Source organism: Zalophus californianus, chromosome 13, assembly GCF_009762305.2.
Source record: "Zalophus californianus isolate mZalCal1 chromosome 13, mZalCal1.pri.v2, whole genome shotgun sequence".
NCBI classification, from domain to species: Eukaryota; Metazoa; Chordata; class Mammalia; order Carnivora; family Otariidae; genus Zalophus; species Zalophus californianus.
This window is the reverse complement of record NC_045607.1, coordinates 33,526,294-33,547,511: the sequence shown is the minus strand read 5'-3', so window position 1 is coordinate 33,547,511 and position 21,218 is coordinate 33,526,294. Positions and strand designations below refer to the sequence as shown.

Sequence of the window (21,218 nt, the reverse complement as noted above, 5' to 3'; positions counted from 1 at the left end):
AGGTGTTTACTGACTTTTATGGCTTTTTCTTCCCAACCTTCAGCTAGTTTATCAAGAATAAGGACAAAGCCATATCTTTTAGTATTTACTAGACACTCCTGGAAAAACTTGTGCTAGAAAATAAGGAAGTACTAAAATAGTGGTATGCTTATCATTTTCTTGCCTTCTTTCCCTTCCTGAACAATCTAGTCCTAAAGCCAGTAAGTGGAGCAAGTAAAGCAGGCATCTGTGGTAGGATGGAGGGAGCCCAAGAAAAGGAAGGAGCATCTCCCTGTGGTGGAGGCTGCTAGCAACAGTGATGGGAAATTACATACAGAGGCGTCAAGTAACTACATTAAGGATAATGTGAATCAGATTTCTCACTGTCAGAGAAGGGAGTTACGAGAATGAACCCTAAAATCCTGGATTAGAATTGGGTATATGAGTGTGAACTCAAGGTATTAATTTATAACATATGGGGCAGACATAAAAATACATATACATGTTATTGTGCTAAAAAGCAGAAGTCCTCAACAACAAAGACATGGCAAAATGACAGAGGAGCTAGCTTAAAGAAGATTCCTTTTAGCTCAAATCTCAATCTGAACACCAAAATCAGGACAGAAATGAACCAAAAGCCATGGAGAACAGGGATTCATGAATCCATACCAATAATAAATGGCAGAAAGGATGCTGCAGAATGCAGACTTCTAACTGACTAAACATGGAGAGAGCACTGAAAAAAACCATTTTTGCAAAAAGTATACTAAAGACTGGTTCAGGCAAGAACCATCTGTGACTGAGTGCTAAATCGGGGGAAGTGTTTAAGAGAAACAGGATATTTGGTTGGCTATAACTTTTTTTTTTTTTTGCCTATGAAATAAAAAGTTTTAACATCATCGTTGAAGGCAGACGGACGTAGGTCTCCAGATACAATGCCCTAAGAAACAGGTCATTTATGTACCATCTCCAGCCTGAAATGCGTAACGTGAATCTAACCATTGGGAAGCCTCTGAAAAGCCCCAAATGAAAAACATTTCTAAAAGCAAGATGGGGAGGGGAACAGACTTCTTCAAAAAATGTCAATGTCAAAAGAGAGAGAGGCTCTGGAAATATTCCAGAATGAAGAAATTTAGAAAAACTTGGTACTTCAAGCTAATGCCTGATCCTAGACTGGATCCTGAGCTATAATGAAAAACCACACAGGACATCATTGGGCAAACTAACAGAACTAGACTCTGGGTGACAGAGGAGATAAAAATCTCACGACTACACTCTGGTCCTGCACAAGGAGACTGCTGTTCCCGGGAAGCATGTGCTGCAGCGCTGGGTGAGAGTGACATGCGCAACCTCCTCTCCACGTGCAGAATACAAATGACACAGATGGCATCACGCTAACAGATCACTCTGGAGAGAGGATACAACCCGTGTCCTTTATACTAATCTCTGCAATCTTACTGAACTTTTTTAACTGATTTCCAAATAAAAACTTGAAAAGTCAGGAGTTAGCTTGAAGGGGCCAAATTAGAGACCATTTGAGCCTCAAAATGAGTAAGAGGAATGGACTATAACACTGATTTGAGAAGAATCCATGAATCCAACTAATACTAAAAAAATTCTTCCCAAAGGAAGCCAAATAAATACAGAAAAAACAAATAGAAAATCACCATTTATATCCAGCCTAGTAACAACAGACTGGGGCAAGAATCATGTCATGTGCTAAAACCCAGGAGTGAGACTTAAGGAAGGAGATGCTCACACAGTACCCGAGTTCAGCCCACAGATTTCCTCCTAATTACAAAGGGGAAAGGGCACCTGGACAACGGGCAAATCTAGCAGACACCGTGCCAACCACACTAGCAAACGGAGGATCCCTTTCTTAGCTGACAGCATGTGTCTCCTAACGTGACACACGTGGACACATCACCAGGGAAGGACTCCTACCAAGATGCCCACTATATAATTGTGCGAAAATAAGCTGCTAATAAACCTAAATGAGGACATTCTGCAAAACAGGTGGCAGTCTCCAAAAACATCAATAGTCCTAAAAACAAAACAAAACTGGCTGAGGACCTGAAAGAGGGCAGATATGCATCAACCTTGACTGGCCCTTGGATCCAACAACCAAAAAGCTGTGAAGGACATCAAAACGACTGAATGTCTAAGACATACTAGACAACATTATTAATTTTACTGAGTATGACACTGTTTTTCCAGTTACACAGAATGTCACTGTTTACAGGAGATAACATCCTGAAATATTAAGAATCACAATGTCCTCAAGCAGCTCTTAAATGGGTCAGCAATGTGTGTGTGTGTGTGTGTGTAAACAAATGTGGCAAAATGTCAACATCTGGTGAAATGAATTTTTTAAATAAAGATTAATACATCTTTTACATTACTTCATTTAAGCAACTTAAAACTTTGGAAAGTAGAGGTCACCACCTACTGCTGAGTGAGAAGAGGAAGGCAGAAAGGGCAGAGCCTTGAAGGGTGGCAGAGCCTCGCCGCTAGCCATGGGGACAGGAGGAGGGGCCATGCCAGGCAGCACTGAAAGCCTAGCTGAGCTGGAGAACAAAACAGCAGGTTACCGGGTTACAATCTCCTAGTCCTGCAGGCCTAGAATTTCACAGCACAGAAAGCAGTGGACTACCTCTCTGGAAAATATATAAAAATGTTCACGGTAACCAGTCTTGCTATGGATATCTTCAGATAGATACTCTTTTTACCCAAAGAAGTCTTCCCTTAAATCCTTGTTTCAATGAAAAATTTGGTTTATGCCACTCTGAAACTTGTATTTTATTTGCCCTAATATCCTACTTTTGTAAAAGTTTGTATTCAAAGAAGCCCAATGCTATTTAGGAGGTAAACTCAAGAGAACTAGCTGAGGGAGACAAAATATTTCTGAGTACTTGATGGAAGGGCAGGAAGTTGCATAGGGGGCTTCTTGTTAACTAGAGGAAAAGTCACAAGGAAATATCAACATGAAGCTTTGATCTTATCTTGTCCTCCAAACACTGAAGCAGAGGAACATGGAATTGTGTCCTTCAAACTCTTGAGAGAAGCCCAAAAACGGTCATAAATAGAACCACAGGCCAGAATATAAAATGTCCGCACACTTAGTAGGAGCCCCCAAGTGGGCTTTTCTTACCCACCTCTTTTGAGGGGAAGAGTACATAGTAACAAACAATGAAGAATAATTTTCCATTTTTTAGAAGGCTTACCTCTGTCAGTACTAAGTAAGAGAACACAGAGTATAACTTTAAAGAAAAGCCTCATCTCCACCTTATTTGTGGAGAGGCAGGCAAGCCCAAAACGTTCTGTGTATTTGCACCAAAGGAGAGTTCTCATCCAGTATCAAAGGCGACACGTAGTGCATTTGCTGAAATCCAGTTAAACTGAGCAGCAGTGATGCCCTCGTTTCTACTTCTGCCTTCTTGGATCTAAGAGATCTATAACAATTTGAATTTGCTGACAATTCTTGTCTTTTACTTTGCCTATATTTATCAATACCTTATACTATTTATACTTAAATTTCTTCGTCGTAAAACCAATTCTTTCCCAAACTGCTAAGTAGATCACATTCTCAAAGCAGGTAAATAATCTCTTACCTTTCCATAAAGAAGTAAGCTTTGCGTCAGCTTCTTTGTGGATCAAAATCAGAAGACCAAGAGGAACCAGGTTCCAATTTCTTTTCAACTAAAAAACTTTTAGACTTGCTTTTATTCCTCTCTGTTCTGAGCAAACTGCACGGTAAGCTCCTCGTTTCTAATCTCTACATTGTCTACTCCACTCTCAGCCCTTTGTGGCCTAGTCAGGAGAACTGGAACATGTTCACCGACCTCTGAAGTAAGCCAATGAGAAGGAGCCATAATTAAACAGAGTACCACACCAACCTCTGCACAGGAAAACTCAAGACAATGGAGTAATGCTTTTAAGAGCATGCTCAGGTTTTCATATGCAAAGGAAACTGGAAAACACTCTTAGATTTGGAGAGACTAGGAAAACATACCACTCAGAAAAATTTCCTCAAAAAGACAGGCTTCATCCCAACAAGAATGGAACTGAATTAAAGAAACCAATCTTAAGGGTCCATGAAAAAATTCAGGGCAAATTCAAACTCTTCAACGAAGAGGGAAATCCACAGTTTATCTGGTGATTAATAGCAATTTAATACAGTAAAAAAAAAAAGCCAATTATATTTGAGTTTATGTTTCTATAAAATACCTATAAAAATTATATAAATCTTAGAAGAACTGTTCTCTGCATACTAATATTTGATCTATAGGATCAAATTTTTATAATTTGATTTTTTATAGAAAAAAGTGTAAAACAGATGCTATAATCTTTTGCTGTTATAGTCAAATTATAGTAACTTAGCCACCTTTAGATGACATCTTGACCAAACTACAGAGACAGTATCTAAATAAAAATTACAGACAGCCCCCCCTTTTTAAAGTATTTCATCACTTTGGGCGCCTCGGTGGCTCAGTTGGTTAAGCGACTGCCTTCAGCTCAGGTCATGATCCTGGAGATCGAGTCCCGCATTGGGCTCCCTGCTCGGCAGGGAGTCTGCTTCTCCCTCTGACCCTCCCCCCCATCATGTGCTTTCTCTCTCTCTCATTCTCTCTCAAATAAATAAAATCTTTTAAAAAAATAAAAATAAATAAATAAAAGTATTTCATCACTTTGCAGGTCTAAGTTTCTAATTCCTTTATCCATATACTATAGTCTGCACCAAAATACCCAAAACACCATCAGGAAAGTGGCTTCGAGGGGCAGCAGAGAGGGAAGAGTAGAGGCGATTCAGGTAGCTGGAGTTACCAACAAGCCCAGGCTGGTCTGTAATGAGTCTGTAACTCTGCCTTTCTCTCTCAGGCCCAGTAAGAAGCTTCTGTTACTTTCCCCCTCCAGGCTCTCCTTGATGCTGGAAGAAGGAAGGGCTGGGGTAAAATGTGAGGTGGAACATAATCTAATAAAAGATTAAAGGAAAGGACCAAATTGAAAGAAGTCTTTCCAAAGCCTCTCAGTTGGTCCTTGCTGGTGTTTCCAGTGACCTGGTACAGCAGTGGCTCATGTGGGGAAGATTCTTCAGTGAAATGCTTCTACATGGCACAGTTTGCCACAGGAAACCTAACCAAGCCAGAGAAGTGTGCTTACCCCCCAATCCAGGAGCTGATCTCTTAAGTCACTATAATTTATATAAAGACATATATAAGGATGTTTATGAGGTTTTGATAAACTTCGTAAGTGTCCAACAGTGCTTCTATTTTTATAAGAAATATTTTTAAAGAGTCTGTGTGTGGAAAAGAACTAGAAAAACAGACATTAAAACATCACTATTGATGGTCTCTGGGCGGGAGACTACTACAAGTTCTTTGCAGTTTCCCAACTTTTTTGCACTGCACACAAATCAATCTTGTACTGAGAAGGAAAAAAGATCCTCACAAGAAGAAACAAGGCAGGCTAACAATCAATTTTTGTTACTGTTGTATTATTTAACACATCCGAGCTATCTTCCAAAACCTCTTCTAAATGCTAAACACAAAAGCAAATTTATTAATTAAGGCTAAGACACTCATTTTAAATGGATGTATACAAACCCTGTAAACACATAAAACACATGCTACCCGGATGCACCATACACCACACCAGGACTCTACACCCGCTGCAGGAAGCACATTTATGCCCACCGTGCTGGACTCTAGGGATTCAGTGGTCCAGCGCAGAGTGCTCCCACTGCTCCGACAGCAGCCCACACTCACCATCACGGTACTGACCACACTCCCAACAGGAGTTGGACCAGCTCTGACTCCAGCACGGATGCTAGCACAGTGCCTGGTGACACTACTGGATGCGCTGATGGACAGACTTATGCACAGATGGACACACAGACACAGAGGGACAAAGGAATGGAGAGACCGATGTATGGACAGAGGAATGAACATACCGATGCAGACTTTTGGTTAGGAAAGCCTGCTTCCGGTCTCACCTCGCTAATGGCTACTGATGTAACAAGTCACTCTATCTTTCTAGGTCCTTTATTCACATAGAAGGAAAATGATTAGACTTGCTGACATGAGAAGGCTCCTTCTAGCTACTAAATTAGAGGACTAACACTTAGGCATGATTTTTTCATCTTAAGCAATTAGAGAGGTTTGCTGGTGGATATCCTTTTTATAACCCTGTTAGTCATATTTAAGACTGAACTGATGACAAATCCTTGACCGAGGATATATCCCTGATCTACCATTGTTCCTATATAAACACATAATTCACTTTAGGAGGAGGATTTCCGCACTTTTTAGAACTGCCGTACTCTGAGGTTTGCACCGAGAGCCTCAAACACCAACCTACAGAGGGCAGACTTTCAGTCTTTTCTTGCTTCAATCTATGAAAAAAACATTCCAATCTACTGGTGACAGATCTTTAAACAAGAACAACTTACCTAAGGTCTTTTTGCAAGTCAATAAACAGTCCTTCATGAGATCAATGTAGCCACTTACTTTTTTTTTTAAGATTTTATTTTTAAGAAATCTCTACACCCAATGTAGGACTTGGACTCACAACCCTGAGATCAAGAGTCTCGCTCTACCCACAGAACCAGCCAGGCACCCCTCCACTTACCTTTTACTTTCTTATCAAACTTCTTCTGTTTCATTTTCTCTCGGTTTTCCTGTCGAGCTTCCTTTGCTTCTTCTAATGCTTCCTGACTACCCCAAACTTCAAGAGACCTCTTCACAATCTACAACACAGAATCCAGATTTCAGTTGTTAAGTATTATAAAGTCATAATGATTAAATCCATGGACACCAAAACATGATCTCATTCAAGGGCAATTTTATAAGTATTTGAAATTTTGAAGAGATTTTAAATAGTGCTAAGAAACAACCCTAATGACACCTCTATCTAAACCTGTGGAACCTCAGCCTAAATGCAGGCTTGGTTAGACTGTAAGTACAAGAGGTGTCCTCTGACTGTAATTGCTTCTCTGTGTTTTCACACGAATCCACCGAAGTACCAGTAGTCAGTGGGTCTGATGAGTTTTGTCACACTCGCCAAAACAATCTGCAGACCAATTAGCCACAGTCCATCTGAATATGAGGCCATCTCCAAAAACCTCTCACCACAGAGAATCAGTCACTACTGCTCTTTCCCTCCTTGGTCCATTACTAACTTTGGATCTTTACAATGTCAACTTTTTTTTTTTTTTTTTTTTAAACTCTAGTACCTGAATGACCTAAAGTCTTTATTCTAGTTTAAAAACTTTACATTATAATATCTTTACTCTTTATAACATTTATTTACACTTAGGAGACTAACACACTAAGAATTATGCTCAGGATCTCTCTCACAATATGTTAAGGGAACTAAAATATCAGTCAAGGTAGCCAAACTCAAACTTCTTCCTACATGATCAAGTGATATCTGGCATTTCCTAAATTCTCAAACATCACATTTTCCACACTTTAACACCCCTGAAATGCTGCAGCACCAGCCACCTGCTCACTGGTGCTTTAACAGCTGAGTCAAAAAGTGGTTCAGAAGAATTGGACTCAATGCAAAGAAGTTTAGGAATACCTTAATAAATCTGTTGTAGTTGCATTTCTTATGTATGTATGCACAAGCGTGATATATAACAAAAAAATAAACTAATAAATCTAATGGCATGATTTCAGTAAGTATAAAATAAAAGCTTCAAGTGATAAGAAAGCATTGGGTTGGCGTTTTTTCATTTTAATGATACATAAAATAATGGTGAATCTTCTAATTAATGGTGTCTTAGGTTTAATAAAATTCAGTAAGTGACTGGCTTTACAATGTAGTTTCTTAATTTTATTTGAAGCTACGAGAATTTTCTAGTATTTTCCAGTCAACCTACTCTAAACCAATGCCTCCCAACATTTTTTTACATAATGGCACAAAAATAGAACGTGTGTACTATTCCAGGATAGATACAGGAGGCTCTGACTCAAGGCACCCACACTAAGTGGGTAACTATCTCTGCACACCACTACAACACGTGAGGTTGAGAAGACCCACTCTGAGACACAGCAGAGTTACATGGACACGACACTGTTCCAGATGAGCATTTCCCAAGTGGAGTTAGATTTTAGGCATCTGTGAAATTCCTGAAACTTTCTAGGATTTTCATTTGGAGGGTGGGCGGGTAGGGTAATGGGGCCCAACTCTTAATCCCAACTTAGTTCCCAAATTGTACTAGTAACATTACCTAATAGTAATATATTTGCCCCAAAGTGCCACACCAAAAAGTAAAACCAGATGTTATTAAATGTCATTACATACGACTATGACTCATATACAAAACAGAAGGAAAAGGATCTTTTTAGCTCTGTAAGCAAAACTAAACTAATTATACCTAGTTTACAGTTAAAACTTCACCCAACCAAGGACTTAAAATGACCAAGTATAATGTATCAGAGACCTGTAATTTTAAGTAGAGTTTCATATCACCCCATTGTGAATGATGAGGATTCTTCTTCACAATAAATTTAAGAGCTGGTTCTCTTTTTTCTAAATCACAGTCTTTCAGAAGGTATTCTTGTTTGGCTTCTGTTTTAGTTATGAGCTTGTGTTTATCATCAGCATCTCTGAAAATAAATTAAGTCCAGTACTATGTTAGTTATTTTAAATAAACTACGTTTTCAAATAGTCCAATAACCTAGGGGCATGCTTGCCAAAACATTATTTTAAAACAATTTTTCCTGTGGCGCCTGGGTGGCTCAGTCAGTTAAGCGTCTGCCTTTGGTTCGGGTCATGATCCTGAGGTTCTGGGATCGAGCCCCACATCAGGCTCCCTGCTCAGCAGGGAGCCTGCTTCTCTGGCTCCCTCTGCCTCTCCCCACCTACTCAGGTTCTCTCTCTCACTCACTCTACATGCTCGCTCTCCCTCAAATTAAGAAAAAATCTTTAAAAAACTAAAATAGTTTTTCCTTCAACTCTCACAGTCAAGTTAGCAGGATAAAAATTCTAAACAGAAAAATACTTTATCTTTTACTTATCTGGAGAAGCTATATTATATTAGCAGCAGATCCAGGTCATTTAATAAGAATTTCTTTCTACTTACTTGAAGTCCCTCTTTGCCACAGTGGATTTGAAATGACTAAGAGTACAGCAAATATAAATGAGAAGACTCAATGGGTAAGAAAATAGCTCATGGATGGAATATAAGTACACAAGGTGCAACTACCCCAACACACTTGAGCTTCCAATTGGCTCTGAGCTTGTTCAAAGTCAAGGTAAAAATGGAGGTAGAGTCAGTTACATAGTTCTTCTCATTTATTTTGTTCTCCATCTACATGCCAGGTATGATTCAAAGTACTAGAAAAACAGCAAAGAAGACAAAGCCTTGTTTTCATGAAGCTCCCATTCTGGTTAGGAGAAGACAATAAGCAAACATAATGACAGATAAAAGTGCTATAAAGAAACACAAAGCATGGTAAAGAACAGAGATTTTGATAGACTGGGTAATCAAAGAGGGCCACTGATGAGGGGGCTTTTGAGCAGGGCCCTTAAAAAGTCAGAGAACATTCTGAACAGCTGGAGAAAGAACATCCTAAGCAGAGAGAACAGCAAGTGCAAAGGCTCTGGGGCAGGAGTGCGCTTCGCAACTGGACTCCCGGCAAGTGAGCCGGTGGGACCGGAAGGCTCAAGGGAGGGAAGACGGTGAGGAGGCCGGGAGATCCAGTCGGACATGCGGGAGCCCTCTAAGCAGTGTGGGGACACTTCTAGTCTACATGGATTAAAAACCGTTGGAGAGTTCTGACTAAAACGTCTCCGGAGAAGAAGCCAATGGTGCCAAGTTGGGGGCACAGGCCAGTCAGAAGACCACCAGTGCCGTGCTCCAGACAAGGGCTGATGGCGGCCTGGGCTGAGGTAGTGGTGGGAGGGGCAAGGGGGCGAAGCAAGGATACGGAAGGAACATAGAACCAACTGGGTTTGGAATTAAACACGGGATGAGAGAAACAGCCAATGAAGTTGGCCTTCACTGAAATGAGGTATAGGTCAGGGAGGGGAGGAGAGACTTAAAATTGGGAATAACTTTATGAAAGCTAAATAACTTAGAAGTTTAAGCTAAAAGAGGGACAGGTACTCTACTAAAATTAAAATCTTCGAAGATATTGAAAGGAAACACAATGGAGGGCTGTGTTCCTAATTAAAGTTTAAAAGTATCTTTTTTCCAGACTACTACACAACTTTCTTTAAATTGATACATTAGTTGCTTCCATCTTCTCAGGGAAATAGGATTATAGGTGATAATTTCGTTCCCAAAAGCTATCCATCCATACTTTAATAAGTGATAATACTGTTGCTCTTAACCACTGTGTGTCAATGGGAACAGAGTTTATAATTTGTAATTCCAATGGGAGCCACACTTTTTTTAACTTTTTTTTTTTAAGATTTTTATTTGACAGAGAGAGAGAGAGAGAGAGAGAACAAGCAGGGGGGGGAAGGAGAAGCAGGCTTCCCGCAGAGCAGGGAGCCCGATGCGGGACTCGATCCCAGGACCCTGGGATCACGACCTAAGCCAAAGGCAGACGCTTAACAAATGAGCCACCCAGGTGCCCCGGGAGCCAGACATTTCCCGTCACAGATCTGATCGTGAGTCGAGCAATATCTCCCATTTCCTCTCCTCAGGATTCTACCCAGCAACAAGTCAGTGGGAATGTCTCCCTCCCCTGCAGCAGGGACTCGGAGAAGCCAGGTCCTCCAGGCAAGTGAGCAGGTGATCTAGGCTAGCAGGTCCAGAAGAAGGACCAGGGAACAGAGGAGAGGGCTCAGTAAGAATCCCAGATGGGGTCTTAGGGCATGAAAGACACCAACACAGGACGTGCTAGGGTCAACAGTAGGGACGGAACCATGAGGAGTGAGAAGCATTATCCTGGGGTGACAGGAAGAGGCCAGAGGCCAGGAGAAGAAGAAAAAGGCTGAGAGAAGAATGTGACTCTTCCTCCTCTCTTCTCTCCCCTTCAGTCCCCTCTCTCACTGAAGGCCCCAGTCCTCCGACTAAGGTGTCCACATATCCCAGGGTAAGACAAAGGGGACCCTCAGGGACTGGGGGAAGAGAGGGGTTAGGAACTTGCTAATGAGAGAGGGTAAAGACCCACCAGGCCCACAGAAAGGAGGACAGATCTACAGCTGAACCAGGGCTGTCCTCATCACTGTGATAAGCACAGGCTTCCTGTATTTCTTTGACAAAATGGAAACCACAGAAATTTTAGGAAACAGCTAAAACAAAAATTGTAATTACTAATATTAAATCCACATGGATCTAATTATGGTTTTGCCCTAAACCTACATGCGAACACTAAACTTTAGCAATTGAGAACATCGTCTGAAATAAGTACCTGCAGTTATCACAAGTTGCCAGATCAAAGTGGCTCATAAGGTAAGAATCCATAAATTCTTTACCACATTCTTCACATACTGCATAATCAAATTCCATAACAGGTCCTAAAGAAAGGAAGGTTAATTCTTTAAGTTTACTTTTTTGTGACTTAGAACAATGTATTTTCCCCTATCTTAAGTTTATCAGCATGTACTTTATAATGGACACAAATACATTTACATCAAAGACAAAACCATGATTAAGTAAACTTCTATTTATCTTAAAAAAATTTTTTAAGGAAAAAACTATCAATTCATCAAGCACGTCTGAACCCGAAACCATGTGTAAGGTGCTTGCATTAGCTCTGTATTGCTACTGTAACAAATTACCACAAATATTCTGGCTAAAATAACACAAACTTATTATCTTACAGATCTGTAGTTTGTAAGTCTGACATGGGTCTCAGTGGGCTACAGTCAAGGTGCAGGCAGGGCTGCATTCCTTTCTGGAAGTTTTAGGACACAATCTATTACCTGCCATTTTCAGTCCTGCCCTGACTCAGGACTCCCTTCCTCCAACTTCCAAACTGGCAGTAGCAGCTTCTCCCGTCACTCTGGCTTCTTCCATAATCACATCTCCCTGTGCCTCTCTCTTGCCTTTTAAGTACCTATAATTACACTGGGCCCACCTGGATAATACAGAATAATCTCCCACACATCTCAAGGTCTTTAACCTTAATCATATCTGCAAAGTCCCTTTTGTTATGTACGATCATATATCATGGGTTCCATGGTGATTGGAATGTGGACATCTTTGGGGACCACTGTTCGGCCTACCACCATACTGTTGAGAGTACAAAGGAGGTGAATCCCAGAGTAGAAGGGAGCAGAGGGGGCCGCTTACAGACAGGGAAAATGGGCACTAACACATAACACAGAAAGAGTAGTAAAGTGCAAGTCAACAGAAGAGACAACACAGAATTCACTTTCAAATGGGAAACTTTCTCCCCCTCCACTCCACCCTCCCCACCACCACCACCAACAGAGTAAATACCTCAACAATGAGATTGTAAACTTGAGGGTGAAGATTATATTTAGCTATATATCCTCAACTCCCAGCACAGAAACTACTCTAGGTAGAGTAAAACTCAATTTTTTTGAGGACTTCAAATACCTGGCTAAGGATCTTTATCCTATAGAATTTCTCAGCAAATCTCAAAGTCTGATTCTCTCAGCAAATCTGAAAGTTTTACTAGTACGTCTTTAGGATGACTGCTGCTGCCAAGCCCCAGCTCTGAGAACCGCCATAACCCCCAGTGGAAAGAAGGGAGTCATCATTTGTCCACAGTTGGTTCGACACATTCCTATCACTGCCTTCCCTTACCTACTTCCAACACAACAAGGTCAGTTAATATTCTGCCACCCCTTAATTCCACTATCTCCAAACTCTAACAAAAATATCACTCTTCCTTATAAAATATTAGCGGGACACGGCCACAGACAAAAGAAAGTTAAAAATATAGTCAAAGATCTTCAAAAACTTGATTACTAGAATGTGTTAGAATGGAGAAAAACAGAGGTCTGACATACCAATTAGGAGACTACTGAACAGCATTATTAATCGAAAGCCATAAAATGTGCGGAACATTTTCCTAATTTTAGAAAGTCTTTATGATGGAAAATTTTAAATGTACATGATGATGATTTTTCTACTCCTTCACTCCCTTTAAATTTACCACGTGAAAATTGGCAGTCTAGTGTAAGCAAGGGCCTTCCCTCCCCACCATTCATTCACTCATGTACCTAATTATGATTGATACAGACTCACAGATTCCTCTTTTTTCCAATGGCTTTATCACTCAGTAGTGTCCTTATTGACTCTGGTGCTCAAATGGTCTCAGATTTGGCTAGTAGGAGCCCCTTCAAGCTGTGTAACACACTTTTATCACTTTTAAACACTTACATATTTCTGGCATTACAGAATGTTCCAAACTCACCTGGTGGCCATCCTGCCCCAACCCTAGAATCAGCTATTTCTCTGGAGGGCCCTGGCTCCTTTCGGTGGGGGAACAGTATCAGAGTCCAAGATCTGGACACCAGGTATGCTCACTGCCACTGGGTTATCTTCGCTTCAAGGCCCTTTCTGTGGACAGAGCTAAGAAATACATGCATGTGTGTGTACACATATGTACGCGCACACACAAGTACTCATATGTGCACACATATCTTTTTGAGGTATAACTGACATTGTATTAGTTTCAGATGTCTAACATAGTGACTCAATATTTACATATATTGTGAAATTATCAAGTCTAGTTAACATCTGTCACCATAGTTTACAAAATCTTTCTTATGAGAACTTTGTAGATCTACCCTCCTAGCAGCTTTCCAATATGCAGCACAGTAATATTAACTAGTTGTCATGCTGTACAACACACCCTCATGACTTATTTTATAACTAGAAGTCCATATCTTTTAATCACCTTCACCCCCCCTTCCCTTAGCACCTTCCTAGTGATTCTGATGAACCTCTATTCTAGATTTTAAAAGCATTTGGTAGGCTTTGCTTTATAGGCAAATGACCCAAATAATTTAATGGCCCAAATAATTTTGATTTTTCTCAGCTATGCTGAAGCTTTTTAAAAATTAACAAAGGGGCGCCTGGGTGGCTCAGTTGATTAAGTGTCTGCCTTCGGCTCAGGTCATGATCCAGAGTCCTGGGATCGAGCCCCACATCAGGCTCCCTGCTCAGCGAGGAGTCTGCTTCTCCCTCTCCCTCTCTTCCCTGCTCATTGCTCTTTCTCTCTGCCTCAAATGAATAAATTAAAAAATTAACAAAGAAAACATGATAGATAGAGGGGCGCCTGGGTGGCTCAGCTGGTTAAGTGTCTGAGTCTTGATTTCTGCTCACATCATGAGCTCATGGATCGTTAGGCTTAGCCCCATGACAGGTTTTGCGCTCAGGTGGGGAATCTGCTGGAGTGTCTCTCTCCCTCTCCCAGACTAAGTCAGCCCAGAGAATGAGGACCTTTTCTAATCTGTCTCCCAAAGGGGACACTGTTGAAGGAGGTGATCGAGGGGATGTGATGGCCAGCTGACCTATGAGGCGGATCTGGGGATTAGAGACTCCTCACCCCCTACCCTGTTCTTGGAGTGCTCATTCTGCCCACCAATCCCACAGTGGGAGCTGTTCCAAGGACAAACCCTTGAGAGAGTAAGGTCTCGTTGAGGCTATCTGACCTGAATATGTGACTGAACACAGGTAAGCCTCTATATAAACTGTGAAGATCTGGCAGGTGGGTGCAGAGATCTACTCATCTTGCAGCCACCCGAGACGCCTCCTACATTCCCTTGCTAATTAAAGCTGCCACCTACCAATCTGGAGTGGCCTGACTCCTCCAGTCTCTTGCCCTATGTGTGCCAGGCCAGTCTGCAAACCAACACACACCTTTTCTAACTTCCACAAATTCATGACCGAAGTCCTATTCGCATGCAGCAGCCATACCATCAATGCATGAGTAACAGACAATGCCACAGGTATACCTTCATTAAACAGGAAGGCACTACAACAGGTTACAATAAATATTTGTTGTGTGATGGGGCGCCTGGGTGGCTTAGTCAGTTAAGCCTCTGCCTTCAGCTCAGGTCACGATCCCAGGGTCCTGGGATCGAGTCCTGCATCGGGCTCCATGCTCAGTGGGGAGTCTGCTCCTCCCTCTGCCTGCCGCTCCCCCTGCTTGTGTACACGTGCTTTCTCTGACAAATAAAATCTTAAAAAAAAAAAAATTTGTTGTATGACCTGTTAAATGAAAGTATAGGCTTATAGCCCCAGTTGAATCCAAAATCTGCACACTAAAGTTACAATGAGTCTTCATATTCATAAAATCATAGGGATGTTAAAGGTCTTAAATCCAATGCCTTCCCTCCTCATACAGGCTTCTCTAATATATCCTGGTCAGGTCTTTCAATCTCTGAACTCCTCCCTGTTTTGCTATTTAGAAGCAGCAATTCCCACAGTTAGGAAGTTTTTCCATTTCACAGAGTCACCATGAGACTCACATAAAATATGTGCCAACATTCTATAAGTGCAAAGTACTAAATACGTGCACGGTACTGGGCTGAAATCTCCCTCCCTGTATTGTAATTGTCACCCACTGTTCCAAGTTCTGCCCTCCAAAGCAAATTAAAGTATAATCTCTCTTCCAGAGAGAAGCACTTCTTACACTCACAGGCAGTTAGACGTGTCCTCTCAGTTAAACCTAACCAGTTTTGACAACTGTTCCTCACATGTCAATTTGAAGACATCCATTTTGACCACTGTTTTGGACACTATACACTTGTCAATATCCCCCTTAAATATGGCACCCAAACTGAACAAATATTTTAATCCTTCAAGTCTCAGCATCTGAAAACAGTGGAATAGAACAGGACTCTTACCTACCTTGATGAACATATAACATTTCTGTTGCCACATCTAAAACTAAAATAGGTTTTTTAAGCCTCCCCAAGGATACAAGGATATATATATCCCATTTTTCCTCCAAATAAAAGAATGTCCTAAATTTTATTTCTTGGGTTCTAGCCCCTCATTTCGGCCTATCAAGACAATGGAGTATACTATCAGTCAATATATTGGCTATCCCTGCCTATTTTAAAATAACAGCATCAACCCTAAGTACACAAACCACAAGTTAATCATTGCCAAATCTGTTTAATTTTTAATCTATTAGCAAAACTGCCAAACTGTATCCCTCTTACAAAGCTGACAAGTATGGCATTAACATAAATTTACAAAGAATTATGCAAGTTACTCAAAATGACCAATCCAGATACCTATTTTCTGAAAATACACTTTACCTGGTTGATGGACAACTTTTCCAATTGTATGTTGTTCTTCTTCTTCCTCTTCCAGAATGAAGCCTCCTCCTGTGTCAATGATCTTTGGGGCTGCTTTTACATTAGCCATACCTATGAAAAGTAAAAGTGGTGAATGACTTAACTAGATAAGCCTATATGTTCCTTTGTGCATAAACAGATTCTTTAAATTTAATATATATCAAACAAGACAAGGATGTCCACTGTTAGCACTTCTACTCAACATTATACTGAAGGGCCCAACTAGAGCAAGTTGGTAAGAAAATAAAACAGGCATAAAGGTTGGAAAGGAGTAAAACAGTCTTTATCCACAGATGATGTGATTATATATGGAGAATATTCATGAGAATCTACAATTAGAATTAAGAAATAACATCTAGGAAAAGAGGTGTAAAACCTCTACAATGCAACCACCACTAAAAGAAATCAAAGACCTAAATATAAATGGAGAAATAGACCACGCAGATTGGAAGCCTCAATATTATATTTGGTGCCGAGATTTTTATCTTCAGTACTTTTATTTCAGCATACTGTACAATTTTCACTTTGTCTGAGCTAGGACATAGGCCATGGAAAAGACTGAGAAGAACTTGCTTAGAATGTGGTGCTAAAGGCTTGGGGAAACAGCAAGGTAGAGCAGCAGAGAGAAAGGGGACTTTGTCTTGGCATGATTGAGCATCCTTCAGTATCTTGCTCAAGTTAAGGTCTTGACTACTCCAGCTGGTCAAAACCAAGCTCCTGAGGCACAGCGAGGTGTACCCCATGTCACAGCACAGTGGATTCTACCCTGCTTTCCATGATCAGAAGTTTAATACCGGTCTATGTTCTTTTTTGCACCCCTGTTCCACAGTCATTTAGTACAAACCTTTATGAAATCATGAATATGAATTAACACAAATAAACAACTTTTGTCCTGACTTGAGAAAGGAATAAGAAAACTAGAAAACAGAAAGGATGAGACCAGAACCATTAAAAGTGGCTATAATTTGTGGATTCAGTGTCTGTATGAATATCAAGACATGCTGCCAGCCCCAGCTTCCTGCCATTCTTCCTTTCTTCTGGTTGATGAAAAGGGGTAGTAGAGGACACAGCTCCAAACTGTGCTCAACTACTCACACAGTATGGGATATAGCTTTAGGAACACGGGTACTTCCCGTTACAGAGGAGTCCTGAAGACCTACATGTCAACCAAACTATTTTAAGTACCCTAGGGAAGATTATTACTGGACTACAGTGGAAAATTAAGTGACAGAAATGTTCATACATGAAAGACACGCAGTCAAGGGCTGCCCTAAGAAAGGGGGAAAGATAAAATTCAGACAAAAATAACAGCCTTTATTCCTAAAAGTGAGGCAATGCCTGGCCCAGAAGAAGCAGTTGGTGAAAAGGAAAGGCCGTGAACCCAGTATCAGATGAGCTCAATTCTAGTCCTGATTAGCTTGTGCACTTGCTGGTATGAACCTGAGCAGATCCCTTTCCTTTTCTGGTCCTCAATTACCACCGCAGTAAAACACCAGTACCAAACGCTGCCCTAATTATTTAACAAGTTTACAGTGAGAATCAAGTTAGCTAACTTGAAAGACCTGAAACACAACAGGTGCTACTCTTGACAGCCTCACGAAGGCAGTAGCTCCTGTCTGCTCTCTCTCTGCCCAGCACGTAGCGAGCACTGTGCGGGATCCGGAATATGCACTCATTCGCCCTTTGCCGAGTGGATGAATTCGAGCGCGGTGCAGGATGATTGCTGCAATGGGCGACAAGTCTAAAAGCTTTACACAAGGACTGCCCCTGGGACCGGTGGACGCGCAGCTGGAACAGAAAAGGAAAGCTACGGCGCCGACCGACACTGACTGGCACCTCCCGACGGTGAGGGCGGCTGCATCCCCCAAGCCTAAGAGGAGAGCTGGGCCACCCGGGTGCAGTGAGGAAAGCCTCAGCTCCCGCGCGAAACCGCTGGTGGTCATAGCCCGCTTTCAAACGGCCCGCAGACCGGACTCCCGGGACTGCGGGAGGACAGGCGCGCAGACGCGCGGGCAGCCGACGCTACACCTAGGACGCGCGGCACCCGGCCCGCCAGAGGGAAGGGGCAGGCGCCGCCAGGGCCCAAACCTCCGGTAGCCCCAGCCGCCGTCGCCGGGTAGGGCCGGGCCGCCAGCCGGGCCTGGCGCAACATCAGCGCCCGCTGCCGCTTCCGCTCGATGCTCGCCCGCACCGAGGCAGGCAGCTCCGCCGGCGGCTCCGAGGCCGCCGGCTCCCGCGAAGGATCCCCGGCTGCCGCCATCTCCAAGCTCCCCAAAGGGCGGAGGCTCTACCCCCGTGCATGCGCATTAGCGCGCCAAAGCGTGCCCGTCAACCCGTCGACTCCACAGTACAGCCTCCGAAAAGGAGAGCGCCTGCGCAATTTGAGGAGACCCGGGCGGAAGGGCGGGCGGTGGGCGGAGCTTGCGCCGGCGTCGAGAGCCGAGAATACCTGCTGGAATGTAATCTAGAAGGGGCGGGGCTGAGGTCAGTTTTCAGGACCCGGTCATCTTTAAAGTAATAGTCTTGCTTGGTGATTCAGAATATGGGCCTAGGAGTCAGCTCTGGGTTAAGTTCTAGCTCTGACATTTACCACTGGTTGCTGGAGCAAGTTATGTAACCTCAGTTCGGTTTCTTCAGTAGTAAAACGAGGATAATTACGGAACCGCTTCCTGGGTTGTTGGAAAGATTAGCTGTAAAGGTTTTCAGCACAATGCCTGGCATATAGAAAGCTTCCAAAAATAATAGCAGCTAGTAACGCTAGTGCTGTCTGTTAAAAAAAGATCAATGGATGATTCATCTGACTTTACTTTGAAAGTATGGCCTAGGGGACAGAGCCTTAGATTTGAAATGGGAACCCCTGGGTTCAAACTCTCACCTGCTCTGTGACATCAGGCAAATACAGCACCTGGTACCAAAGCTGGTGTGCATGAACTTGGCTATATTTACCATAGAATATTCCTTCAGTGTGGGTGAGATGCCACCAGGTAGACAGTGGGTTTGGATTTGGACCAAATCCTGAATTACCAAAAGTGTGGTAAATGGAGCATTTTGCGAGAAACATTGCTTGCTTTTCCAAAAATGTATGCTTTTTTATTACAAATGAAATTTAATTGAAACCAGGAAACACATAATGTTTTAATTACTACATATACCATTTAGGACTAGTTTTCAGAACAATTTGACACACCGAGGTTTCACACTTGTTTTCCATGGTTAAAATTTGAGCAGCACAACCTAGTGGTTCTAATCTATTGATTATATATATATTTAAGCTGGAGAACATTATATAAAGCAGATAAATGCTCAGATCTTCTGGTTGAACTAGAGATGGAGACCTCGAGAAATCCCTGTTCCCTTTCCCCTCAAATCCCTTTCTCTTCCTATCCATTGACCTTGTCCAGGTGACAAAATCTCAAATTCCATATAATACCAAAAGCACAAACAACAAAAGAAAAAAATAGATAAGTTGGACTTCATCAAAATTTAAAACTTTTGTACATCAAAGAACATCAAGAAAATGAAAAAGACAACTCACAGAATGGTAGAAAATATTTGCAAATCATGTATCTGAAAAGGGCCTAGTATCCAGAATACATAAAGAAATTTTACGACTCAATAACAAAAAGGCAACCCAGTTTTTAAATAAGCGAAGGACTTAAATAGACATTTTTCTAAAGACTATATACAAATGGCCAAGAAACACATGAAAAGATACTCATCACTACTCATTAGGGAAATACAAGTCAAAAGCAGAGTGAGATACCACTGCACCACCACTAGGATGACTAGAATTAAGGGGGGAAAAAATAACAATAACAAGTGTTGGCAAGAATGTGGAGAAATTGGAGCCCTCAAACATGACTGGTAGGAATATAAATGCTGCTATGGAAAACAGTTTGGCTATTCAAAAAGTTACACATAGAATTATCACATGAGTCAGCAGTTCCATTCCGCTTTATATAATGTTCTCCAGCTTAAACATATATATATGTTTATACACACACACACACACACACACACACACTCAATAGATTAGAACCACTAGGTTGTGCTGCTCAAATTTTACCCATTGAACACTGGTGTGAAACCTCAGTGTGCCAGGTTGTTCTAAAACTCTGCCCCAGCAATTCCACATAGCCCAGAGAATTGAAAACAGGTATTCAAACAAAAACTTGCACACAAATGTTCATAGCAGCGCTACTCACAGTAACCGGAAGGTTAAAACTACCCAAATATCCATCAAATGATGAATGGATACATGAAATGAGATATGCCCATACAAAGGAATATTATTCAGCCAAAAAAGGAAGAGTACCAATACATGCTGCAACATGGATGAACCTTGAAAACATTATGCATTCCTTTTCTATGAAACATCCAGAATAAGCAAAGTCATAGTGACAGAAAACCAGATTAATGGTTGCCAGAGGCTGAGGGGAGAGGGGGCTGGGGAGTGACTGCTTAATAAATATGAGGTTTCCTTTTGGGGTAATGAAATGTTCTGGAACTAGATAGTGGTGACAGTTACACAACATCATGAACTCACTACATGTTACTAACGGTAAACTTTATTTTATAATTTTAGAACAACTCAAATTCTGACTGCGCCCAGCCAGGTGATGGAAGTTAATGAACCTAACGAGGTGTGAGACGCAGGCAAACTGAGTGTCGAATCCCCTCTTAAAGGGGGCAGCTACCACCCAGCTCCTGCAGGTAGTTGCCAAGACAGAATTTGGGCTCATTTTTGCCAGACTGGCCAATGCTTCAAAAAGGTAACTGCTTCTCAAACTTTTATGCACTCGGTGATCTTGTTAAAATGCAGATTCAGAATCAGTAAGTCTTTGGTGGGAACTGAGAATGTGCATCTCCAGCAAGCTCCCTGGTGGGGCTGCAGCTCCACCAACCACACTTTGAATAGTGAGGGTCCAGCTCAGAGGTTCTCAAACTTGAGTGCACATTGGAAGCACCTGGGGAGTTTAACACTGATGCTTGGG

General features: G+C 41.8%; 1 protein-coding gene across 8 annotated transcripts in view; it reads right to left on the bottom strand.

Annotated features, from left to right (window-relative positions):
- The window catches only part of XPA (XPA, DNA damage recognition and repair factor), a 60,048-nt gene extending 41,508 nt beyond the window's left edge, over positions 1-18,540 (bottom strand). For 6 of the 8 annotated variants that reach the window (XR_003523566.2, XR_003523567.2, XM_027614465.2 and 3 more), the window contains exons 1-5: positions 18,313-18,540; positions 16,186-16,296; positions 11,349-11,454; positions 8,426-8,591; positions 6,607-6,724 (exon numbers count right to left, since the gene is read on the bottom strand). Coding sequence is in view for 6 of the 8 variants with exons in the window: in XM_027614465.2 (XP_027470266.1) it covers positions 6,607-6,724; positions 8,426-8,591; positions 11,349-11,454; positions 16,186-16,296; positions 18,313-18,484 (673 nt within the window). In the remaining 2 variants the exon portion in view is untranslated. The remainder of the gene's footprint in view (positions 1-6,606; positions 6,725-8,425; positions 8,592-11,348; positions 11,455-16,185; positions 16,297-18,312) is intronic. The other 2 variants (XM_027614461.2, XM_027614460.2) reach the window with 2 other exon arrangements.
- Positions 18,541-21,218: the final 2,678 nt, after the last annotated feature.